This window comes from Mobula birostris, chromosome 3 (assembly GCF_030028105.1).
Source record: "Mobula birostris isolate sMobBir1 chromosome 3, sMobBir1.hap1, whole genome shotgun sequence".
NCBI classification, from domain to species: Eukaryota; Metazoa; Chordata; class Chondrichthyes; order Myliobatiformes; family Myliobatidae; genus Mobula; species Mobula birostris.
The window spans coordinates 102,529,823-102,557,133 of NC_092372.1; the positions used below are offsets into that span (position 1 = coordinate 102,529,823).

Consider the following 27,311-nt stretch of genomic DNA (forward strand, 5'->3'; position numbering starts at 1 on the left):
AAGGATCCCTGGTGCGTAATCGTGGTCTACACTGATTTTACAGTTGCTCCACATGAAACTTTTCTTTTGCCATGCCCGTTTAAGCACCTCTTCCTTCGTTCTGTAAATGAGAAATCTGACTAGAATCAATCTGGGCTGGGCGCCTGCCGGAGGCTGTGGTGCCAACGCACGGTGAGCCCTTTCTATCTGTAGGTCTTTTGCGTCCGGTACGTCAAGGTTCTCTCTAAGCAGCTTCTCCACAAAGGGAATCATCAGTCCAGGTTTACCTTCAGTTCCTTCAGGAATTCTGTAGATCCTCACATTTTCCTTCTTGAGCGGCCTTCTTGGTCTATTAGCTTCCACTGGAGCTGCTCTTGTAGCTTTAGCATTTCTACTATCACTTCCTCTGCGTTTTATAGCTTCTCCTCAATTCCTACAATCCTCACTTCGGCTTCATCTATCCTCGAATTAGTTTTTACTATTTCTTCTTTAATATCTTCCAGCTGTTTGTTGTTATCTTGTCGGAACTCGCGAATCTCTCTGAGAATCAAAGACAGATTTATGGATTCCTCCTCATTATCTCCATCCTAGCTTGCCGTGGGGGAGCTAGGTCCGGCGCCTTGCTGCGTCTCTTTGTGTTTATCAGCCTTCTGAGCGGACTTTTTAATCTTGTTCTTAGACATCATCCTTGCCCCTTTTATTAATATAGTTATACAATATTAAGTATTTGTCTAATTTCGATTTTGGGGCAGTTTACCTTCTCTTTGTCAAGAGACCCTTTCCTTACGCCGCCATTTCCTTGTTCGAGATTGTGTTTCTGAATGCCTTTACATAAGCGTTCCCACAATTCAAGGGAGAGAAATTTTCAATTATACAATGAAAGGAACCATTGACATCAATCTACCTGGCAAAACTGAGCTTGTTTATAATCAAACACCAACATTTCTTTCAGAGGGAATAAGAATTTGGATTCTGTTCCCAAAATAGCAGTTGTTCATGCTATGTAGATCAATTACCTATTTTAAATCAGAGCTTGAAAGACTTATGTTAACATAAGGTATTATAGGCACGTGGAAAAGCGAGATGCTTGGTGCTAAATTACAGATTAGACACGATCTCATTGAGTTACAAGAACACAAGAGCCTTTCATCAAGTCTATACAAGAAGCACTTGAGAGAGTCGAAGTTACTTCACTAACTTAGTTCCAATCGTCATCATTATGTGTCGTGTTGTATGACACAGGTGATCATGGTCCATGACCATGATTGTTCTTGGCAAATTCTACAGAAGTCGTTTGCCATTGCCTTCTTCTGGGCAGCATCTTTACAAGACAGGTGACCCCAGCCACTATCAACACTCTTCAGAGATTGTCTGCTTGACGTCATTGATCACATAACCAGCACTTGTGATATGCACCAGCTGCTCATACCACCAGTTCCTATGGCTTCATGTGACCCTGATCAGGGAGCTAAAGCAGGTGTTACACCTTGACCAAGGGTGACCCGCAGGCTAGTTGGGAAGGAGCACCTTACACTTCCTTTGCTAGAGACACAGCTCCACCCCGCCTCTCGCTAGTTCCATTATTGTTAGATAAAAACCTCATACAGAGATTAATAATTTAGTAAATCTCTCTAGAAATCATTTTTATACGTATATACATAAATATATACATACACACAGGTACATATACACACACACACACACACATATATGCACACACATATACTGTATATACATACAGTGGCATGCAAAAGTTTGGGCACCCCAAGAGATTTGAGCTCTCAGATAACTTTTACCAAGGTCTCAGACCTTAATTAGCTTGTTAGGGCTAGGGATTGTTCACAATCATCATTAGGAAAGGCCAGGTGATGCAAATTTCAAAGCTTTATAAACACCCTGACTCCTCAGACCTTGTCCCAACAATCAGCAGCCACAGGCTCCTCTAAGCAGCTGCCTAGCACTCGGAAAATTAAAATAAATGATGCCCACAAAGCAGGAGAAGGCTATAAGAAGATAGCAAAGCGTTTTCAGGTAGCCGTTTCCTCAGTTTGTAATGTTAGTAAGAAATGGCAGTTAACAGGAACAGTGGAGGTCAAGTTGAGGTCTGGAAGACCAAAAAACTTTCCGAGAAAACTGCTTGTAGGATTGCTAGAAAGGCAAATCCAAACCCCCATTTGACTGCAAAAGACCTTCAGGAAGATTTAGCAGACTCTGGAGTGGTGGTGCACTGTTCTACTCTGCAGCGACACCTGCACAAATATGACCTTCATGGAAGAGTCATCAGAAGAAAACCTTTCCTGCGTCCTCACCACAAAATTTAGCGTCAGAAGTTTGCAAAGGAACATCTAATCAAGCCTGATGCATTTTGGAAACAAGTCCTGTGGACTGATGAAGTTAAAATAGAACTTTTTGGTCGCAATGAGTGAAGGTATGTTTGGAGAAAAAAGGGTGCAGAATTTCAAGAAAAGAACACCTCTCCAACTGTTAAGCACAGCGGTGGATCAATCATGTTTTGGGCTTGTGTTGCAGCCAATGGTACAGGGAACATTTCATTGGTACAGGGAAGATGAATTCAATTAAATACCAGCAAATTCTGGAAGCAAACATCACACCGTCAGTAAAAAAAAAAGCTGAAGATGAACAGAGAATGGCTTCTACAATAGGATGATGATCCTAAACACACCTCAAAATCCAAAATGGCCATGGCCCTCACAGTCCCCCAACCTAAACATCATTCAAAATCTGTGGATAGACCTCAAAAGAGCAGTGCACGCAAGACGGCCCAAGAATCTCACAGAACTAGAAGCTTTTTGCAAGGAAGAATGGGCAAAAATCCCCCAAACAAGAATTGAAAGACTCTTAGCTGGCTATAGAAAGCGTTTACAAGCTGTGATACTTGCCAAAGGGGGTGTTACTAAGTACTGATCATGCAGGGTGCCCAAACTTTTGCGTGTGTGTATGTGTGTGTGTGTGTGTGTATATATATATATATATATATAAAAAACACACACACACGTACACACACATACATAATGTTTAAATAACTGAAAAATATCATACTTCAGTGCAGCAAAATGCCTGATTGGAAAATCTTTCTTCAGTAAAGGGCATATTCCACTCCAGCTCTGATCCCTCATTAATGTAGATATATGGCATCCAGTGAGCACTGAAAAATAAAGAAAAACAACTATAATCATCTTTATTACTAGTTAGATATTAAACACTGAAATGTGCTTGCAACTATGTGATACATTATGGCTGTAATTCATCCTGCCACTGCTGTCATTTCTGCTTTATTTTGCACACTGATGCTGATGATTCTGACTTATCTAAAAAGAAAGATCGAAAGATCACACACTTTAACTGACTCACAATAAAACACAAGGTTTAACACAAGCAAAACAAAAGGGGAAAATTATTGAATTATAAAGGTCCTTGTTAGGCTATCATTTTTATTTATACTGACTCTCCAACGATTACTTTATTCAGTCTTTTATCAAATAGACAACGGCGTCTCAACAAAATGCTGCAAACTCTCGCACCAGTGACAGCTAAGTCAGTCATTCACTGTAGTATGGGACCTAATCAGACTACTGCATGGGGTAGGGAAGGGGAAGGGGAAGGGGTGGAGTGTGGGCAGAGGGAAGAGAAATGGACTACAATACCCAACTCTGCACTATTTAACTCCTCTCCTCCCATCCTAACTTGCTTACTTGCCTGTTGATTTTTATCTCCCTCTTCCATTTTCCACTCCTTCCAAATGGCATTTTCTTTCTCTACTGTAGTTTGCAGGGCTACCATGAGCGAGTTCTCAATAGCAATGACCCACTTCCCAGCACTTAGTACACCAGCAGCAGATGCACATACAAGGTTCTAATACTGCCATTTTGTTAGAGGACAAAACTGAGGATATAGTGATATTGTTAGATACACCAGGCAGTCGGATAAAACATACACCCCATTTAAGGTACCAAAAATAAATGAAATACGGTTTTCATCCAGTTTTACCCAATTACTATCAAATCCTTTTTAAACTTCAAACACTTCCACTTGCTCCCAAAAGGTGAAACTGAAAATCTGAAATAAAAATAGAAAATACTCAAAATACTCACATCAATAAGTATTTGTAAACAGACATAGATTGTTGACTTTACACAAGGCTCTAAGCAAATATGGAAGGAGGAAATGGAGAGGAAGAGCAAACAACTGAAATAGTGTCCATGTTGGGGATCAAGGCAGGAGGGACTTAATGCAAATTGAATTACAGTGCAAGTGAAATACGGTGCAGATGACATTCATTTTCTTAAATCTCAGAAACTGTCAGGCCTGATTAAGTTCAAGTTTAATGATATTCAAACATATACGAATACCCATGAATAAAGCCAAATGAAATGACATTAGTCTGGGGTTAAGGTGAAAAAACACAATACCAACAGACGTACATGGCCCAAGCCACATAGAGCATATACAAGATAGCAGTAAAATACAATCACACAGAAAATATATAGTCCAAGTCCCCGAGTCCATGAATGTTGCAGCAGTCTGCAGTCAAGCACAACATGGCTCGTCTTCTGCAGAGCGAATACTAGGGGACAGCACCGACTCCAGCTTGGACACCTTGCACACTGCCTCCGGCACTCCAAAGGAGTGCAACAACTCCAATGCCTCTCTGCTGGGCAGCTGCATATGGTGACACCACAGCTTGATGCAACCAAGGCCACGCAGCTCCCCCGTAGTCCGCCAATAAATCAGTGAATTGGACTTGGACCACTCCACATTAACAATGTCCAACAGGGTCTAGCAATCACAAGAAAAGCGACTAGACTGCACACCGTCTCCTCCAACGCCTCTCTGACTTAGGCAGCAACACAATCCACACCAAGTCCAGCTCTTTCCATTTCTTATGTCCAGCAGGGTCTTGCAATCGTAAAAAGTTTGTTTAAAAAAAAGACAACAACACCTTTGGCTGACCCCCATAGAAGCTACTGTGACCAAGCCCGCTGCCATCTTACCAGAATGTGAATCTCTATTCATGCACCATATCACACCCATATGTCAGGAACTGCATATTGTGTTCCAGCTGAAGCCTAGCTTGTAACATTGTTAAATTTTCCAATATTTCAAGAAGATTTAGTTTTTCTGCCAAGTTACCTGCAGAATTCCTGTTGTTTGCCCTTTAAATATACTGGGTTGCTATTGTCCAATAACAGTCTGCACATCCAGACACTCACAATTGGAAAAACTTGTCTTGAATACCGTTCATACAAACAAATTAATTACAACAGTGCACTGAGATTGTAAAGGGTAAAACAATAGAGTGACAAATAAAGGATTACAGTTACAGAGAAAGCACACTGCAGGCAGACAATAAAATGCAAGTTCATAGGGAGATACATTGTAATGTCAAGATTCATTCTTATCATATAGAGAATCATTCAAATAGTCTTAAAACAGTGGGATAGAAGCACTTCCTTCAGCCAAATGGTATATGCTTTAAGGCTTTTCTTTCTTTATTAATCTTTTTATTGATTGAAAAAGAATATGTATATATAAACAAGAGGAGAATTATCTCAAATATATCAATAACAATACACACAAAGTGAAATAGATATTATCAAAATCATACATAGTATTAAGCTAATATGTAGTACATAATAAAAAAAAAGACAGCTAATTTTCCTCGTATCAATTCATGGAGACAGAGAAGAAAACTTTAAATTTTTAAAATGAAGGAGGAAAAAAAAAACCACTACAGTATACAAGGAAAAAAAAAGGGACTAAGCAGTCCATTCTGAGGATACGACCAAAAAAAAAGGGAAGACTTTCTGATTAAATCTAAAACTCTCGGAAAAAAATTGGAAGAGTATCAAATCAAATGAAAATATTCAATAAAAGGCCGCCAGATTTGCTCAAATTTAAAGGATTAAATGTCTGACTTCTTATTTTCTCTAAACTTCAGTACCAATGACATAGAAAGGAAGAGTGAGGAGGTCCTGGAGAGTGAGTATAGAGAGCTTGGTAGGAAGTTGAAAAGCAGGACCTCGAGGGTGGTAATCGCAGGATTGCTACCTGTGCTACGTGCCAGTGAGGGTAAGAATAGGATGCTCTAGAGGATGAACAAGTGGCAAAGGAACTGGTGTAGGGGGCAGGTGGGACCTGTACAAGAGAGACGGGTTACACTTGAACTACAAGGGGACCAATATCCTTTCAGGGAGGTTTGTTAGTGCTGTTGGGGAGGCCTTAAACTAGATTTGCAGGGGGATGGGAACCAGAGTGCCAGAGCTGACAGTGTGGCTGGGGTGAAAATAAATGATGTTAAAAGTTCAAGCAAAGCCACAAATAGAAAGGTTGTGAGTGGTGGTAAAAATCTTCTGAGATGTATCTATTTCAATGCTTGGAGTGTTGCGGTGAAAGCAGCCGAGTTGAGGGCCTGGATTGACACATGGAATTATGACATTATAGCAATTAGTGAAACTTGGCTACAGGAGTGGCAGGACTAACAGCTTAATATTCCAGGGTTCCAATGTTTCAGATGTGATAGAGGCAGAGGAATGAAAGGTGGGGGAGTAGCATTGCTTGTCAGGGAAAATGTTACAGCAGTGCTCAGGCAGGACAGATTGTCTACTGAGTCCTTATGGGTGGAGTTGAGAAACAGGAAAGGTATGGCCACATTAGTGGGTTTGTATTATAGACCATCCAATAGCGAGAACCGGAGGAGCAAATCTGCAGAGAGATAGCAGGCAACTGCAGGAAACAAAGTTGTGGTGGTAGGGGATTTTAATTTTCCATATATTGATTGGGACTTGCAAACTGTTAGGGGTCTAGATGGTTTAGAGTTTGTAAAATGTGTTCAGGAAAGTTTTCTAAATCAATATATAGAGGTACCAACTAGAGGGGCTGCAATATTGGATCTCCTGTTAGGAAACTAGTTAGGACAAGTGACGGAAGAGTGTGTAGGGGAGCACTTTGGTTCCAGTGATCATAACACCATTAGTTTCAACTTGATCATGGACAAGAATAGATCTGGTCCTAGGGCTGAGGTTCTGAACTGGAAGAAGGCCAAATTTGAAGAAATGAGAAAGGATCTAAAAAGCGTGGATTGGGACAGGTTATTCTCTGGCAAGGATGTGATCAGTAAGTGGGAAGCCTTCAAAGGAGAAATTTTGAGAGTGCAGAGCTTGTATGTTCCTGTCAGGATTAAAGGCAAAGTGAATAGGAATAAGGAACCTTGGTTCTCAAGGGATATTGCAACTCTGATAAAGAAGAAGAGAGAGTTGTATGACATGTATAAGGAAACAGGGAGTAAATAAGGTGCTTGAGGAGTATAAAAAGTGCAAGAAAATACTTAAGAAAGAAATCAGGAGGGCTAAATGAAGACATGAGGTTGCCTTAGCAATCAAAGTGAAGGATAATCCAAAGAGCTTTTACAGGTATATTAAGAGTAAAAGGATTGTAAGGGATAAAATTGGTCCTCTTGAAGATCAGAGTGGTCAGCTGTGTGCAGAACCAAAAGAAATGGGGGAGATCTTAAATGGGTTTTTGGCATCTGTACTTACTAAGGAAACTGGCATGAAGCCTATGGAATTAAGGGAAACAAGTAGTGAGATCATGGAAACTGTACAGATTGAAAAGGAGGAGGTGCTTGCTATCTTGAGGCAAATTAAAGTGGATAAATCCCCAGGACCTGACAGGGTATTCCCTCAGACCTTGAAGGAGACTAGTGTTGAAACTGCAGGGGCCCTGGCAGATATAGCTAAAATGTCGGTGTCGGAGGATTGGAGAGTGGTTCATGTTGATCCGTTGTTTAAAAAAGGATCGAAAAGTAATCCGGGAAATTATAAGCCGGTAAGTTTGACGTTGGTAGTGGGTAAGTTATTGGAGGGAGTACTAAGAGGCAGAATCTACAAGCATTTGGATAGACAGGGACTTATTAGGGAGAGTCAACATGGCTTTGTGCGTGGTAGGTCATGTTTGACCAATCTATTGGAGTTTTTCGAGGAGGTTACCAGGAAAGTGGATGAAGGGAAGTCAGTGGATGTTGTCTACATGGACTTCAGTAAGGCCTTTGACAAGGTCCCGCATGGGAGGTTAGTTAGGAAAATTCAGTTGCTAGGTATACATGGAGAGGTGGTAAATTGGATTAGACATTGGCTCAATGGAAGAAGCCAAAGAGTGGTAGTAGAGAATTGCTTCTCTGAGTGGAGGCCTGTGGCTCGTGGTGTGCCACAGGGATCAGTGCTGGGTCCATTGTTATTTGTCATCTATATCAATGATCTGGATGATAATGTGGTAAATTGGATAAGCAAATTTGCTGATGATACAAAGAATGGAGGTGCAGTGGACAGTCAGGAAGGTTTTCAGAGCCTGCAGAGGGACTTGGACCAGCTGGAAAAATGGGCTGAAAAATAGCAGATGGAGTTTAATACAGACAACTGTGAGGTATTGCACTTTGGAAGGACAAACCAAGGTAGAACATACAGGGTAAATGGTAAGGCACTGAGGAGTGCAGTAGAACAGAGGGATCTGGGAATACAGGTACAAAATTCCCTAAGAGTGGCATCACAGGTAGATAGGGTCATAAAGAGAGCTTTTGGTACATTGGCCTTTATTAATCGAAGTATTGAGTATAAGAGCTGGAATGTTATGATGAGGTTGTATAAGGCATTGGTGAGGCCGAATCTGGAGTATTATGTTCAGTTCTGGTCACCAAATTACAGGAAGGATATTAATGAGGTTGAAAGAGTGCAGAGAAGGTTTACAAGGATGTTGCCGGGACTTGAGAAACTCAGTTACAGAGAAAGGTTGAATAGGTTAGGACTTTATTCCCTCGAGCGTAGAAGAATGAGGGGAGATTTGACAGAGGTATATAAAATTATGATGGGTATAGATAGAGTGAATGCAAGCAGGCTTTTTCCAGTGTGGCAAGGGGAGAAAAAAACCAGAGGACATAGGTTAAGGGTGAGGGAGAAAAGTTTAAAGGGAACATTAGGGGGGGGGCTTCTTCACACAGAGAGTGGTGGGAGTATGGAATGAGCTGCCAAACGAGGTGGTAAATGCGGGTTCTTTTTTTAACATTTAAGAATAAATTGGTCAGATACATGGATGGGAGGTGTATGGAGGGATATGATCCGTGTGCAGGTCAGTGGGACTAGGTAGAAAATAGTTCGGCGCAGCGAAGAAGGGCCAAAAGGCCTGTTTCTGTGCTGTAGTTTTTCTATGGCTTTTATGGTTTCTTATGTAAGGGGGTTTCGATTTTTATGTTACTGCGGAGGCTAATTAAAATGGCGTTTTTGTTATGTTAATCTGGGGAATGCGGCTTTGTTGTGCTTTAACGCTGAGAAAGTTTGCGCTAGCAGCTTATTGTGGTTTAGAGGGTGCTAAGAGGGTGCTATTAACCAATTGGGATAGTTGTTATGGTTTTGGTGTATTTGAAGATACTGTATGCGCGGGGTTTTGGGGGAGAAGGTGGGAGAGCGAGACAGAGAATGGACCAGGTGCTGTGAGTCCGCTAACGGGGTCGGACTCCGAGCGGGACGTTCGGCGAGGAGACGGAGACGGACTCGTGTGGAGCGTCTGGTCGACCACCGTTGTTGGTCCCAGGCGGCCGGTCGAGGTGGTCCGAGGGTTCGCAGGGTGAAGAAGAAGGTCCTTGAGCTCCAACGGTTTTTGTGCACAAAGAGATTGAACTTTGATAAGTGTGGCGCCTTTTATTTTCCTTTTATATTTTATTCTCTTTTAATTATATAGTTCCAGTAATATCTATAAACTGTAAATCATTTAATTGCATCTGGTGTAATGTCTGCTATTTGGGCGGGGTGGGGTACCTCACACAGCATCCACACAAACGAATTACCCAGTTTGGCGGGGCCGAGGCTGTTTCCCTAGACGACAGCGAGCCCAGCGACCCTGAGGGTGGCCAGGGGGCTACATTGTGGGGGCTCGTCCGGGATGCTTGAGTCTGTTGGTATGCTGTGTGGGTGCCCTGTTTAAATCTGTAATGTGTGTCTCTGTGGGTTATTTGCTGTTGATTGCTGTATGCGTTGTGGGTGCGGTCTTTGTTCGAGTTCAGACTAGCATTGACGAGTTAGAGGTGGCACTCGGGGCTGTCCATGCAGTTGGGAGAGAGAGGAAAGAGTGGTCTGATTTGGAGGTAGAGTCTGCGAATAAATGTTCTAGCTCTGGCAGGCTCCGCCTGGCACTGCGGATAGTGTCCACCCCAGGAGGGGCGGAGACGTGGGCGGAGCGGATCTCTCAGTTGTTAGATGAGTGGCAGTGCTTGGTTGAGGGAGAGCGACAGGGATTGGTTGAAAGTTTGAGGAGGCGGGCTGGTGACGGTGTGAGAGCTGTCAGGTTCACTTACACCAGAGTGACAGCTGTCAGTTATTTGAAAGAGGGGGGAAAGTTTTCAGTGTGTCTTCTCTGGCGAGGAGGGCGGCTAAATTGCTTGTAGTGCCAGGGGGATCATTTCAGGGGATCAGTTGTTCAGCTGATCAGAGAGGTGTCGGGAAACTTAGTGGAGGCCCAGTGGGGGTACGGCCTGCGGTCTCTGGGGAAGCACGTTCCTAGCAATGTACCACTGAACTTCCGCAAGGAAAAGACCCTATTCCTGAAGGCTTGGAGGGGCCACGCCCCAGGGTGTCGTTATGGATAGAGGGAAGCGATGCTAAACCTATCCTTGACCCCGGCGCACAGATCAAGTTGTTGTACAGTTCGTTTTACAACCGGTGTCTGAAGCATTTATCCTTGACAACCGCAAGGGCACCCGAGACTTTGGGTACTAGTGCCGGTAATTATCCAGAAGACGATGATTGGTTAATGACCCTGGAGTTCATGGAGGCATTTTCTGGGCACCCAGCGTGTCGAGTTGCTTCTGAGGACGTGTGTAGCAGCCTTGAGTCGGTACCGAATTTAAACGAGACCCAGCGGTGGTACGGCTTGGGGAAAGTAGCTGAGGGTGAGACCCTCTTAGTAGATGCTCCGAACTACCACGAGGGAGGGGAGTTGACCGCTGAAGACACCTCAGTGAGAGAGAGGTCGCGGCAACTGGAACCTGGCGGCGCGGAAGATGAAGGCAGCGTGTGTGTGGATGATGCGACATGGTTTAATGTGCTGGATCTGAGGAGTGGATGTTGCCAGATCCTGAGGAGTGCGGCTGCTGAGCCGAAGATGGCCTTTACTAGTTCCCTAGGATTCTTCCGATCCGAAAAGATGCCCAAGGGCATATCCGGACCCCCTGCATCCTTCCCGCGGGGCATGAGGAAAACCATGGGGGAAGTGAAGGTGTGTGGAGTTTTGACGTATGTGGATGACTGCCTAGAGCTTGGATTCGCCTGGGGGGACTATGAGGCGAGACGAGTGGCTGAGCCCGGGCGACCGAAGCGAAGTGTCAAATGTGGAGGAGTTTTTGGCTGGAGGAGTTTGGTGCAATGTGAGGAAAATGACCCGACATACCAGTTGAACTTCCTGGTGTTGGGACAGACGGTGGTGGACCGGGGGATGGAAACCCAGGTCGTCAATCTGAATGAGACACAGGGAAGAGAGGGGATTTGCACCGCACTGCGGTCATATACTGACGAATTAATCCAGCGAGAAGAAACCCACCTTCGAAGGGATCAGCAGAAACTCAAGATGTCCATTCAGAACAGATTGGAAGATTTACAAGTTGGGGAAGATCAAGGAAGTGTTCTGACTAAGGTCAACAGAAAACCGAGAGCCCAGGGAGGGGAGTTTGACTACACTCCCGAGGAGGTAAAGAAATGGAGGACAGATCTCGGAAAAGGGAGGCGGACGCTTGAAAGGAACCTGAAGATGACTATCGCGAGTTTAAATGAAGTGGAAAAACTGAAAGTTGACCTGGAAGACGCCCTCAGGAAGAAACAACTGGAGGCTGAACATCCTTTAACTGCTGCTTTTCAGGTCAGGGTGGAAGAAGCTGGTGGGGTAACTGCGTCCCAGATTGAGATGGCCAGGAACCCTGAGTCAGAACTGCTGAGGCTGTGGCGAGAGTTGAAGGAGTCCCCGAAGAAGCTGACGTCTCGACTGCAGGAGGCTGAAGGGGTAGCCCCAGCTAAATGTTTCAGTTTGGAGAAACTCAAACAGCAGCTACCGATCGAAGGAATGAGGAAGAATACGGATTCGAAGGATGATGTGCTGCACATGTGGTATATGCTGTCTTTCGCTAACTTCCCCGTGATTGAGGAAGAGACTTTTGGCCCTTCTCCCACTGAGTCAGGTGTAGTGGGGAGGGCTAGCTGTGGGCAGTCTGAGTTACGGCAGGATCAGGAAGGAGGAGAGGCGGGGCCCCGGCCACGGGACAGGGGGCTCCGAGCTGTAGTGGTGGCCTGAGTGAGAGAGGAGTTGGCAAGCAGGCCCGAGGTATCCCTAGTAGTGTCTGAGCCTTGTGGGTTTAGGTGAGGGGGTACGGAGGTCTCAGAGGGTTAAGAAGCTCCCAGATAGGTTGGCCTATTTAGCGCCCGTGGGACGGGAGTAAGGTCCACTGTTTGGGGAGCACTGTCACTGTGTGTATCTGTGTATGTGTGTGTTGTGTGTTGGGTAGCGAGTTATTTAGAAGTCATGAGGACATGACTTTATTTGGTGGGGGGAGAGTGTAAGGGGGTTTCGATTTTTATGTTACTGCGGAGGCTAATTAAAATGGCGTTTTTGTTATGTTAATCTGGGGAATGCGGCTTTGTTGTGCTTTAACGCTGAGAAAGTTTGCGCTAGCAGCTTATTGTGGTTTAGAGGGTGCTAAGAGGGTGCTATTAACCAATTGGGATAGTTGTTATGGTTTTGGTGTATTTGAAGATACTGTATGCGTGGGGTTTTGGGGGAGAAGGCGGGAGAGCGAGACAGAGGATGGACCAGGTGCTGTGAGTCCGCTAACGGGGTCGGACCCCGAGCGGGACGTTCGGCGAGGAGACGGAGACGGACTCGTGTGGAGCGTCTGGTCGACCACCGTCGTTGGTCCCAGGCGGCCGGTCGAGGTGGTCCGAGGGCTCGCAGGGTGAAGAAGAAGGTCCTTGAGCTCCAACGGTTTTTGTGCACAAAGAGATTGAACTTTGATAAGTGTGGCGCCTTTTATTTTCCTTTTATATTTTATTCTCTTTTAATTATATAGTTCCAGTAATATCTATAAACTGTAAATCATTTAATTGCATCTGGTGTAATGTCTGTTATTTGGGCGGGGCGGGGTACCTCACACAGCATCCACACAAACGAATTACCCAGTTTGGTGGGGCCGAGGCTGTTTCCCTAGACGACAGCGAGCCGAGCGACCCTGAGGGTGGCCGGGGGGGCTACATTTAAACAGGATATAATGGAGGAAAGCCAATAAAAGACAGTAGGTGGATTAGAATCCTTCCACTTCAGTAAAATCCTTCCACTCCTAGCCAATAAAGTTGAAAAGGCTATCATACGTTGAGCAGAAACAGGAATATTTCCTGCTTCCGATGGGATAATCCCAAAGATTGCCGTAATAAATTAAGTTGTAGGTCCAGGTACAAGACTTTTGATAGCATTTTTAAAATATCTCCCCAAAAAGTATCTAGCTTTATGCAAGACCAAAACATATGAGTTAAAGTGGCCACCTCAATATTATATCTGTCACAAATAGGATTGATGTTGGAAAAAATACCTGCTAGTTTATCCTTTGACATATGGGCTTGATGCATTACCTTGAACTGTATCAAGGAATGAATGGCACAAATAGATGAGTTATTTACCAAATGAAAAATTTTACTCCATTGATTATCTGAAAATGACTCTTGAAATTCCAATTCCCAGGCATGTTTAATTTTATCATTGATTTCATTCGTAAACTCAATAACCGTTTATAAATTATAGCTATCAACCCTTTTTGAAGTGGTTTAAAATGAAACCACTTGGTAATTTGGCCGCGAACCACGTAAAAAATTCCTAATTTGTAAATATCTAAAAAAAGAGTACATTAGATAAATCATATTTATCCACCAATTGAGAAAAAGACATTAAACAATCCCCTAAAAACAAATCTGAAAAAGTTGTCATTCCCTTGGTTTCCCAAATTTAAAAGGCCTTATCCAAAATTGATAGTTTAAAAAAATAATTGGAATAGATATCACCAGAAAGAACAAAATTATTTAACTCAAAAAATCTATGAAATTGAAACCAAATTCTTAATGTATGTTTAATAATGGGATTAAAGTCTTGTCTACTAATCTTAGAAAACAAAAAGGGAAGAGGAGCTCCCAGTAAAGAGGCCAAAGAGAACCTCTTCACCGAGTTTTCCTCCAAATCCAACCATGAAGGACATTCTTGTATGTCTGAAAAATGAATCCAAAAAGCAATATATTGAATATTAATTGCCCAATAATACATTTAAAAATTGGCAAAGCCATACCATCATTCTTTTTTAATTTCTGCAATAAGGGTTTACTCAATCTAGGATTTTTATTATTCCAAATGCAAGATTATAGTCTATTCTGTCAAAAAACGTTTTAGGAACAAAGGAAGAAACTACCTGAAATATCTATAAGAATTTCCGTAGAACTATCATTTTAATAGCATTAATTTGACCTATTAATGATAATGTCATAGGTGACCATTTAGAAAGAATTTGTTGTGTACAATTAATTAATGGGAGAAAATATTTATACAGGTCCTTAAAATTTTTAGTAATTTTTAACAATACCAAAGGTGCTTGATGATATTGAGCTGTCTAATTTTTAATGGGGAATAACTCACTTCTATGTAAATTTAATTTATATCCAGAAAAACTACTGAATTCAGAAAATATAGATAACATAGAAGGAATAGATTTCCTAGGATCTGAAATATAAACTAACAGGTCATCTGTATACAATGAAACCTTGTGTACTTAGTCCCCTCTCTTAATACCCTGAACAGTATTGGAAGCAATAGCAAGGGGTTCTAAAGCAAAGTTAAATAATAAAGGGCTAAAAAGACATTCCTGCGTCTGTATAATCTAAAGTAAGGAGAATTTTGATTATTAGTTGTAAGTCCAGCCATAGGGGTTTGATAGATCAATTTGATCCAGGAAATAAATTCCCGGACCAAAATTAAATCTTTCCAAAACCTCAAATAAGTAAGACCACTCCTAGCAAAGGCTTTCTCTGAATCAACAGAAACAACACATTCAGATACTTTAGAAGGAGAGGAGTGAATAACATGTAATAATCTTCGAATATTAAAACATGAACACCTATTTTTAATAAATCCAGATTGATCATTGGAAATAACATTAGGTAAAATACTCTCAAGTCTATTAGCCAAGATCTTAGAAATAATTTTAAAATCCACATTCAGTAGAGGGATTGGTCTATAGGAAGTGCGTTCAGATAAACCTTTTTCATTTTTAGGAATTAATGAGATTGAAGCTTCATAAAAAGTTTTCGGGAGATTCCTGGAGGATATAGAATCAGTGAAAATTTGACATAATTGACATGTAAGTATTTCACTGAAAGTCTTATAAAATTCCATTGTATATCCATCCGGTCCCGGAGCCTTACCTGGTTGGGAAGAGGATATAGCCCTTGCTATTTCCTCTTGTTTAATAGGCGCATCTACTGTATTAATATCTTGGTTAGAAATTTCAGGTATATTCAATTTTTGCAAAAATCTATTCATAAAAGTAATATTGTCTGAAAATTCAGATTTATAAAGGTTAAAGTAGAAATCATAAGTGCCTTATTAATTTCATAAGGATCTACCATTTCAGTTCTATCAGGTCTTCATATTTTCAAGATCTGTCTTCTAGCCATATTTGCTTTTAATTGACCAGCCAATAATTTGCCTGACCTGTCAATTTTATATGCATGGGGACTTTTAGATTTAAGAAGTTGCTGCTTAATGGGAAAAGTCAAAAGCAAATCATGCTGTGTTTGGAGTTCCACCCTTTCCTTATAGAGATCTTCACTAGGCATTACTGAATAAACTTTGTCTATTTCTTTAATCCTATTAGTAATCACTAAAAGTTATGCCTTGGTTTTCCTTCTTAAACCTACTGAGTATGAAATTATCTGTCCCCTAAGAAAAGATTTCATCATGTCCCAAATACCTAAGTTTGACATTCCCTCAATTATATTTAATTCAAAAAATAGAGAATCTTGCTTTTCCATAAAAATTACAAAGGTTGAATCTTGTAGCAATGTAGCATTAAATCTCCACTGAGGTATCTTCAGAGTATTACCAGAGAACTGAAAAGTTAATTTCATGGGTGCATGATCCGACAACAGAATCACATCATATGCACAATCAGCGACAGAGGGCACCAATCATGTGTCCAGAAAAAAAATAATCAATTCTTGAGTATTTATGGTATACATATGGAAAAAAAAAAGAAAAATCCTTATCTTTAGGATGCATAAGTCTCCAAATATCAACCAGACCATATTCTAATAAAAAAGAATTAATACAAATCACAGCTTTATTAGGAAGCAACGGATTGGTGGACAATCTGTCAATCGACAGACTGAGACAGCAGTTAAATTCACCGCCCATAATCAATTTACGTTCATTTAAATTTGGCAGCACAGAAAACAGCTTCTTAAAAAAATTCAGGGCTATCTATATTAGGTGCATAAACACACACTAAAGCCACCTTTTGACCACATAACAGACCAATAACAATTAAATATTTGCCAATTAAATCAGTAACAGCATTAAAATGTACAAAAGAAGTTTTAGAATTAATAAAAATAGATACCCCTCTTATTTTATTTACTGAAGAATGAAATAAGGGTCCCTTCCAAAATTTAAAAAAACGATTTTCATCCTGCCTACAGATAGGAGTCTCCTGCGCAAAAATAATATCCACATGAAATTTTTAATTTCTTAAAAATCTTTCTGCGCTTAGTAGTCTGGTTCATACCGTTCAGATTCCAAAATATTACATTAATTTATTAAGATCCATATTTAAAGTTTAATTTAAAATTTTATAAAGTAAGCTAATACACAGGCGCAAACTAAATCCGAAGAAAAGACAAAGCATGACTCGATCAGAAAAAAAACCAAGATAATTGATAAAAAAAAAAACACCTTTCAGGACTGCCGAGTCGAAAAAAAACTAATCTAATAGACCCACCCCCCCCCCCCCGGAAAACGTCCAATAGGCAGACAGCGTGCTACTCTAATGACCCTTGACCCATCTCCAGTTAGCAGCCCCTGCTTACAACGTAATACGTTACCACCACCAAAAAGACATAACAAAGGGTACGTAAAGAAATAAACAAATTCCAAATATTTTCATATTATATTAATAGTTAAACCTAACTAACGATAGCCATCTTAGATTCATTCAAAATATTCAAAGTATTCAAAAAAAAGATAAATCCAACCAAATAATATACTACAACTAGTGTTAAAGACTTACAAATCAAAGAAAAAAAATTATATATAATCCAAACCTATATTAACTATTAAAGCAAACAACAGATCTAAGTAAATCAACCAAGTGCATGTCTGGGCACTCATAAAATGTGGAGCGGACTTTCATCATCGAAGCCGCTACAAACAGCTCCCAGCTGAGGATTAACTTTTCAAATTGCTTGCGAAATGGGCTTCAACTCCTTTATAAATTTCCAACCGTCTTCTGGGGAGTCAATCCGTTTTGGACGAGTATTAGGTGGAGTAATTATCAGACGAGCCGGATAGCGCAGAGAAGGACAACAGTTAATCTTATAAAGTTCAGCCATGGCTTCCCGATACTTAATTCCTTCAGCATAAATCTCTGGGGTAAAATCTTCAACTATACAAATCTTTACTCCATTATAAATTAGCTTATCCCTTTTCCTTGAATAGCTTCCTTGAATACATCCCGAAGAATAGCTTCTTTGGTTGTAAAGTAATGCAAACATAATATCACAGGACAAGGTTTCATTTCGGCTGAAGGCTAAGGACATCGAATTCGGTGGGCTCTGTCCAGTATCAGACAGGCTTCAAGAATCTCTCTAAAAAGTGAATATAACATGTTCGAAAAGAACTTTAATGGCTCACCGATTTCCGTACTTTCAGGCAAACCCAGTATGCGTAAATTCATCCTGTGACATCTGCTTTCCAGATCGATGGTTTTCTTCTTAATTCTTGATAACTCCAAAGTAACCTCATTAATTTTCTTTTCCGTAAGAGACATCTTCAATTCTTGTTCTCCAATAGTTTGACTCATTAACTCCTGTACTCTTTCAATTCTATGAGTGCTCTGTTTAAGCGTCTGATATTGAACTTCCAGATTCTTCAAAGATTCCTGAACAGCGAAAATGGTTTTTTCAAGCTTTTCATTAGCGTTTGTCAGTTTATCGATCTTAGTGTCCACTGTACCGATCTTAGCATTAATAGCTTCTATTAAAGAGAGCATTCTTTCTGAAGTAGAGTCTTCCTCTGATTTCTTTGTTTGTTCAACTTTGGGAAGAGTTTTGCCACCTCTTAATTCAATTCCAGATCGAGTATCAGCCATTGTAACTGAATCGTAAATCCCTCAGCAAAGGTAATAAATCTTCAAAGCTTTAAACAAATCTAACAGTGGAAAGTAAGTTGTGAAGGATGGAGCCACGACAAAAGCATCTTACTCTTTGAGCTGCCAAGAGGAGACCTTTTGTGTCTTGTGGAAGGAAGAGAAGAGAGAGTGACCAGGATTGGTGCGGCCTTCGACAAAACTGGCTGCTCTACATTAAGAAATATTGACAAAGTTCGTAAATGGTTTCCATGATGAGCTGAGCTGTGCCCGCATGTCTCTGAAGTTTCTTGCGGTTATGGGCACAGCAGCTGCAATATCAAGCTGTGATGCATCCAAGTAGGATGTTTTCTATGGTGTATTGATAAAAATCAGTGAAGGTCAAAGTAAATACGATTATCATGGCAGGGGTATTGCTGCCAATCCTTACTGACTGTAGTCTGTTGATCAGGAAGTCAAAGATACAGTTGCAAAGGGAAGTATTGAATTGCTGCTCTACGAGCTTGGAGATGTTTGCTTGGAATTATAGAGTTGTAGGAAGAGCTGTAATCTAGCATATATGTCGTTACTGTACAGATGCTCTCAAAATGAATGTAGAGCCAAGGAGATGGTGTAGACCTGGTTCAGCAGCAAGTAAAAACTGCATTGAGTCAACATTGTTACATTATTTGGGAGTCTGGAGTTAATCCATGCCCCATGACTGGCCTCTCGAAGCACTTCATGATGGTGGCTGTTAGAAACACCAAGCAGCAGTCATTAAGGCACATTACCTTGATTTACTTTGATACTGGGATGGTAGTGGTGTTCTCAAAGCAGGTGGGAATGTCATATTGGAGCAGGGGAAAGTTAAAATTCCCTGCAAATGCCTTTACCAGCTAATCTACGCAGGATCTAGGGACACGGCGAGGAACATCATCCAGGCCAGATGCCTTCTGAAGGTTGTCTCTCCAGAAGACTGACCTTGCTTTTGTAATAGTGACTGTGCATTCAGGTTCATTGGAGGCCCATTGGGTCCATACCAGCTCTTAGCAGACAGAACCACAGCAGACAAAAGTATTTATTCCATCTTATTAATCACAAAGGTGAAATTTACATCATATTAAATATCCTCATATGAGTGCACATCAAGCATCACAAGGGTATTGCAACTAGGAGCAGGGACCATAATGAAGGCAAGCTTGTAGTAATTTTGAAAATCTGAATGAATCAGTTGGAAATTAGATTACTTTTGAAGTGAGAGTGTCCAACTTGAGAAAGCATTAACTCCAGCAAGGAGATTGTATTCCCTCTCCTCGAACACGTGGGTGCTCCAGTTCCGTCCCACTGTCCAAAGACATACTAGTTAATTGGCCATTGTAAATTATCCTGTGATTAGGATAGGGTTAAATAGGTGGGTTGCTGGGCAGTGCGGCTCATTCGGCTGAAAGGGCCTGTTCCATGCTGTATCTCTAAATAAACAAACAAAAATTTTATCTGGACACACAAAGCTGCAGAGCTATCCAAACCCACGCCAGAAATGCTTCAGAGATACACCTACTGAAGCATAGTCAAAACAGGGAAAGTACAACTAAACTCATTTAAATATTACAATACTGTAGACAGCAACTTGAGTGGCTGAAAGAGAAATTAATAATAAGAAAAATGAGGTAAAAGTGTGCATAATGTGGATTGAAAAATAACTCCTACAAACAGGAATTATTTTTAAATTTACATTGAAAAAGACATCAAATGTCTTTTTCTCTTTCATCAAGGGTCTCAGGAGTGGATGAGAGCAACAGGTCAAATTCCAAGTACCAGTTCAACACAAGGTACATGCTGCCTAATAAATGGCAATTCTGTGAAAGAAAGACTTGTTCATTTATGATCATACACAAGCTCAGGGAAAAGCTGTGACAACCCAATGTGTTTATCACATAACTAACCGCAGCTCAAAATAGATAAACTTTGAGATTTTCAAAGAAAGAGACAACCTAACATTCCTCAGAGTAATGGAAAGGCACAGAATTCAGTGAAGGTGACCAAGGGACAACAGGCTGTTCCACAGGTTAAAAATGCCCAAAGTACAGGCAACCGTACATATGAGCTCTCACAGTAGTAAATTCATAAGTCCAATGTATATACCCATTCCTATGAATAATACAAGTTGCCTCTCTCTCAGCACTTTTAGATACTGTTCTTATTGGTTTGTGTTCATTTGATTTCACTCATGAAACAGTTACCATCTCAAAAGATTTTAAGTATTTTTCAGCTTATGAAAAAAAAGCCTCAAGAACATCCTGATAAACGGAATCCATTGTTAACCCGGTTTGAGCTGAAAAAGAGCTAAACAATCACACCACAATCCTCCCATCTTTTATAAACAAGAGACAACAAGCAGTCTTGCATACAAACTTATTGGAATACAAAGGAGAACTCTACTCCAAATGGCAGAATGCCTGCTGGAACAAGAACCTCAGAAGAATGAAAGGTGATAACTGGAGGAAACTAACAGAGCCACACATTATAATAATAGAGGTAACAAAGAACTATCATTACTCAGAGTTGGGGACAAAGTAAAGAAGCCCACATCAAAATTACCAATGTGGCAGCAGTGACTCAACAAATTTATACAAATTATACGAAGTCACGATAGAAAAATGTATTCCACATTGGAAGAAGATTTTAGAAAGGAAGATTTAGAAATACGTACTAAAGCTTGCAGAAAACAAAATCACAGTTCAACTACAGACTCAGAAGTACAGACAGTTAAAGCCCGAACAGGGAAGACAGCCTAACAAACCTAGCATCTGGAGAAAACTGTGCTATGTAAGGCAGACAATTATTTCAGGCGTGATTCTGCCTTCCTACTAGAGGTATAATACACGTAATATTGGTCAGTTCCGCTTTAAAAGTGGTATGAGGTAAAACAATTGTTTTCTGCATGGTGCTACAACACTTCACTGTGAAAGTTGTTTGAAGACCTGTCGTGAAAAATCACAATCATGCAAGATCTTTGAGGAATGAGGTAAATTCGTTAGATTCAGTTACAAGCTCGCGTCCTACATCCTAAAGAATGAATGATGACGTTTGCCGGTCATCTCACGACTACCAGTATCCACCACTAATTCCCCAAGCCAGGGGAGTCTCTCTTCCTCTTTCCCTACCCCCCCCCCTCACTTCCAGCTTGTTTTTTTTCCTCTCTGTCTCTCTTCCTCCCCGCCCCGTTCATTTCCAGGGCGGCGACAACAACCACCCACCCCCAACGCTAGGTGTCCCGGTACAAAAGACACTAGCACCCGAGGAAAAGCCCCACTTCCGCTACATCGCCCCCAACTAACCTCGCCAGCACCTGCCCGCCGCCATTGCCGATTATTGTAGCCGTGCTTTACTTATTTAATGTCCCCCACAATACAGACTCCCAAACTTTGGTTCCGATACCTTACGAGAGGCGTGTGCAACAGAACTCTAGCCACACAACTTCCTGAATGTTGGCTGTTACTCGCTGTTTTCAGTCACCCAACATCTTACCCGGCTATATATATATATTTTTTTCCCAACCAGCGCACATGTATATTTGTTAAATTATTGATGTGGGAGTTTGTAGTGCACATTTCAGGTGCCACTTGAAACGGCCCTTCCCACTGGGCAGGGAAAGGGGTGGAGTTATAAGGTGCAAGAGAAAGTGGGGGCTCTAAAAGCTGGTGGGAAGGGGTCCGAAGGAAGAGAACTGTAAGAGGGTGGGAGGACTTTGAAGGAGAGGAGATATCGGGACAAGGGAGATTGAGAATGAGAGGATGTATGAAGACAGCAAGGAGATGGTAGTGGGCACGAGTATGTGTTTGAGTTTATTCATATGCGTAAGTGAGTGTGGGCAAATTAAGGTCTTGCGCACATTTCTCCCTATCTGTACTCTGATGTCTATGTTGCCAAACTTGGTCTATAGATTCTTGGTCTGGCCCCTTTCCATCTGAATAAAACTTCATTCTGTCAAGCTCATGTGGTAGTTGGTGTGCAACACTTGACCATGTTAAAAGAGGTCGCACGTGGGCAGCTTCAGGACTGATGAAGGGTCTCAACCCAAAATGTCAACTTACCCCTTTTGACTCCACAGACGTTGCTTGACTCTTTGAGTTCTAACACAGAAAACAAGTAACCTAAAGTTGTAGACTTTGATGTTGACTCCAGAAGATTGTAAAATACTGGATGAAAGATGAGGTGGTGTTCCTCAACGTTACATACGGCTTTGTTATATAAGCACAGGAGGCCTCAGATCAATATGTCAGAGTGGAATGGAGAATGAAAGTGGCAGGCTGCAGGAAGCTCATGGCAGCTTCAAGAAGGGAGAGAGAAGACTATTCACATACTCTCATCCCCATTGTACGAAGCATAAGTTTCTTTTACACATTTAAAGTCAAAGCACAGCACCTTCACAAATTCACTGATGTTCAGATAAGTTCCTGAGCAACCATTGATGAGAAGGTGCATGATCAGTTTCTTCTGACCTCATCTTCACTGCATGATCTTCACATCTGTCAATGATTGCTGCCTCTGTTCAAGGTCTGAAGTTCCAACAGAACAAAGAATATAGAGTAGTACCAACACTGCATAAGCCATTCAGCCCATGATGTTGTGCCAATTTTGAAGCCAAATTATGCAAGTATCCTCTACCTGTGTATCATCCAATTCCTCCATTATTTTTGGGCAGAATTGAAAAAGCGTGTGCAAGCAAGGAGGCCTACAAACCTACAAACACCAGTTCTGTCTGGAGGAATGGAACAAAATTCCCACAACTTACTGTGAGAAGCTTGTGGAAGGCTACCCAAAATGTTTGATCCAAGTTTAACAATCTAAAGGTAATGCTACCAAATAGTAACAAAGTGTATGTAAACTTCTGACCCACTGGGAACGTGTTGAAAGAAATAAAAGCTGAAATAAATCATTCTCTCTACTATTATTCTGACATTTCACATCTTAAAATAAAGTAGTGATCCTAACTGACCTAAGACACGGAATGTTTTCTAGGATTAAATGTCAGGAATTGTGAAAAACTGAGTTTAAATGTATTTGGATAAGGTGTATGTAAACTTCTGACTTCAACTGTATATGCAATTCAAAGGAAGCATTGTAGATATATTGTAACTATGGAATTATCCTGCTTTTACTTTTGATCTTTAGCATATCAAAATGTCATGTAATATATTATTCGGGAGACCTCTTCCTACAAGAGGGTCTCAACGTGATGCTTGCTGCTCGTTTTGGTTGACTAAAACATTTCTATATCCAGTAGTTTCAGTGTCTTTCTGGTGACTTTGTTCACATTTCATGTCTGAAGAATCCCATAGAATTTTTTGAGGCTGTAATTAGTAGAGTGGATAGGGGAGAACCAGTGGATGTGGTATATTTGGATTTTCAAAAGGCTTTTGACAAGGTCCCACACAGGAGATTAGTGTGCAAACTTAAAGCACACGGTATTGAGGGTATGGTATTGATGTGGATAGAGAATTGGTTGGCAGACAGGAAGCAAAGAGTGGGAATAAACGTGACCTTTTCAGAATGGCAGGCAGTGACTAGTGGGGTACCGCAGGGCTCAGTGCTGGGACCCCAATTGTTTACAATATATATTAATGACTTAGACAAGGGAATTAAATGCAGCATTTCCAAGTTTGCTGATGACATGAAGCTGAGCGGCAGTGTTAGCTGTGAGGAGGATGGTAAGAGGATGCAGGGTGACTTGGATAGGTTAGGTGAGTGGGCAAATTCATGGCAGTTGCAATTTAATGTGGATAAATTTGAGGTTATTCACTTTAGTGGCAAAAACAGGAAAACAGATCATTATCTGAATGGTGGCCGATTAGGAAAAGGGGAGGTGCAACGAGACCTGGGTGTCATTGCACACCAGTCATTGAAAGTGGACATGCAGGTACAGCAGGCAGTGAAAAAGGCGAATGGTATGCTGGCATTCATAGCAAGAGGATTCGAGTACAGGAGTAGGGAGGTACTACTGCATTTGTACAAGGCCTTGGTAAGACCACACCTGGAGTATTGTGTGCAGTTTTGGTCCCCGAATCTGAGGAAAGATATTCTTGCCATAGAGGGAGTACAAAGAAAGTTCACCAGATTGATTCCTGGGATGGCAGGACTTTCATTTGATGAAAGACTGGATCGACTAGGCTTATACATGCTGGAATTTAGAAGATTGAGGGGGGATCTTATTGAAACATATAAAATATTAAAGGGATTGGACAGGCTAGATGCAGGAAGATTGTTCACAATGTTGGGGAAGTTCTGAACGAGGGGTCACAGTTTAAGGATAAAGGGGAAGCCTTTTAGGACCGAGATGAGGAAAAACTCCTTCACACAGAGAGTGGTGAATCTGTGGAATTCTCTGCCACAGGAAACAGTTGAGGCCAGTTCATTGGCTATATTTAAGAGGGAGTTAGATATGGCCCTTGTGGCTAAAGGGATCGGGGGTATGAAGAGAAGGCAGGTACAGGGTTCTGAGTTGAATGATCAGCCATGATCATACTGAATGGCAGTGCAGGCTCGAAGGGCCTAATGGCCTACTTCTGCACCTATTTTCTATGTTTCTATGTTTCAACAAAGATGCTTTGCTGAATTTAAACATTGAGAGAAGTAGTTTGGCTTCGAAAAATGTTGTGTATTGTCACACCTAAATTCACTTAAAGGACAGTGGGAAAGAAAGAAAGAATACATGAGTGAAGTATTGTAAAGTCACGTTTGATAAATCTGTTTTGGAAGGTGTTTCAATTTATCCAAGTGGAAGATTCTGTTATTTGATGTGAAATGAATTTGCAGGATGTCTTCTTATGCCATCTCTAATATATTGTGTGTATGTGCATGTGTAGAGGCCCCACCTTTTCATTTCGAATGTTCTTTGGAAAATGTGTTTATTATGTATTAAATGTTTGTTCCAAATTCTTTTTCCAGTTTATTTGTGAAGCTGCAGAAGAACAAAAGTGTGAGCAAAGATTTTTGTTTTGTCTTATCTGTGCTTTATGTTTGTGTCTATTTTTTCTTTGCCTTGGAGTATTGGAGTGAGAGGGACCCAGATTCCAGTCTGTTGCAATCAGTTAGACCCAGATTTCATGTGGAATCCAGGTTAAGGTGATGGAAATATGTGTGACTCTATTCCAGAAATAAGATTCCCACATTCTAGAAAGAAATTGGCATTTTGGGGATTTGGTGATTTGTGTATATTCAAGGGGGAGAATTTGACATCTATGTTTTTGGAGGGAGATTGGAACACCTGAGAGTGAACTGAAATATTGCTTTTCTTAACAAAACACATTGTGGTGAGCATTTGGTCAATAATGACAAACGAGGAAGCTCTTTAACTCAACAACCGTCTTATTATGATAAACACAAAACAAACCGGGCACCATGACCCAGAGAGTGAACCCAACCAGTCTCATACAGACAGGGGAGGTGACCATCACACACCCCGGTTACAGTTAGGGTGACCCACAAATACACAAGCAAATAACTGTATAACCCAAGCTAAAATGTAACAATAAATGAACTGGAACTTCCCGCCATAATCCCACAAAAGCATTTTAACACAAGAACAATAAACAGTACTGGTCATTAGAAATGCAGGGGCAGGCTGTTGACCATGTCCCCACCCAGAATGTCACACTATATTGGATATTGTCAATGTGCTGGTTGAATTTTAGTTCTTTTGGGAAGCTTGTTGAAACAATCACAGTGTGTGTCTCAAAAAATACAAATGAATAACCAGGATTCAGGGCATTCCTGTCTCCAAGAATGCAAATGCAGAATGTACTTTAAGTCCATCATGTCTGGTAAAATGCAAATGAGAGTCCACCTTTACTGACCATGGAGAACCAGAGGGAGAAAGCTGACCAAGTGAGTCAGCCTACTAACACCCTCATTACAGGAAAGCAAATAATAACCATCAGCCTTTAGATGGAAGCAGACATGCGAATGAAAAGGAATGAGAACACAAATGCAGAAGACACAGGAAGAGCATGTCAGCAAACAGTGATTAGAGTGTTAAAATGTAATGGTAACGGTAATTTGTAATGAAGGCTGATTCTGGATGGGATTATGCTCGAAAACATAAAATTAGTTGAAAGAAAAGCCAGGAGATGACTGTGCTTAGTTTTGTTTTACTTTTAGTGAGGCACGTACTTATGACATGGTGGCACAATGATGTCTTCTCCGTGGATCGTCACCTTGTCGTGGTGGAGAGGCTTGTGTGGTCCTCTGATCCCAAGAGCAATGCCATCTGGAGCTATGCTCCTGGTAGGGTCACCCATGGCGGTAAGGTTGAGGGTGAGGTCCCTGACAAAGAACAATCCAACCAAGACCTCAATGGTGGAACAGGCGGATGAAGTTACTTCAGATTCAACAGCTGTGAAGGCGGATGAAGGCTGCAACAAATCCACCAGCTTCATTTGTCGTGGTTTCCATGCCATTGGAATCAGTTGGTTGATTTGTGAAGTATCGTGTGCTTCTTGGAGTGCAACATTAAGTACACGTTAAACAAATACACGCACAGGCGTCTTTGCTCTGTGGGCAACTTCAGAATGAAGACCATCATCCTCGACCTCGAGGGATAGCCATGACGATGACAATGACGTGTGCCATTCATGTACTTTTACATATAACCCGTAATTAATTATGTAAACAACAAAGAATGCTTAATCAAACAAAATATTTACAATATTACTCAAGTAATTACTGAAATATTAAAAACACAACAGAAGTAGATGATTAGCTACGTGGATCAGAACTTTGGTGGCAGGTCAGACTGAGAAAAAGAAGAAATTGCACAGAGCATCTGAAGGCAGCCACACCAGCCTGAATGGGAGTGAACACAAATGAGCTGGACCCCTTCAACGGCTAGGCCAGCTATCAAAGGGAT

General features: G+C 41.3%; 1 protein-coding gene across 2 annotated transcripts in view; it reads right to left on the reverse strand.

Annotated features, from left to right (window-relative positions):
• The window catches only part of mrpl1 (mitochondrial ribosomal protein L1), a 68,598-nt gene extending 46,673 nt beyond the window's left edge, over positions 1-21,925 (reverse strand). The window contains exons 1-2 of one of the 2 annotated variants that reach the window (XM_072253149.1): positions 21,842-21,925; positions 3,040-3,145 (exon numbers count right to left, since the gene is read on the reverse strand). In XM_072253149.1, coding sequence (XP_072109250.1) covers positions 3,040-3,116 — 77 coding nt within the window. In that variant the 5' untranslated portion in view covers positions 3,117-3,145; positions 21,842-21,925. Of the gene's footprint in view, positions 1-3,039; positions 3,146-21,741; positions 21,800-21,841 lie in introns of those variants that run through there. The other variant, XM_072253148.1, reaches the window with a different exon arrangement.
• Positions 21,926-27,311: the final 5,386 nt, after the last annotated feature.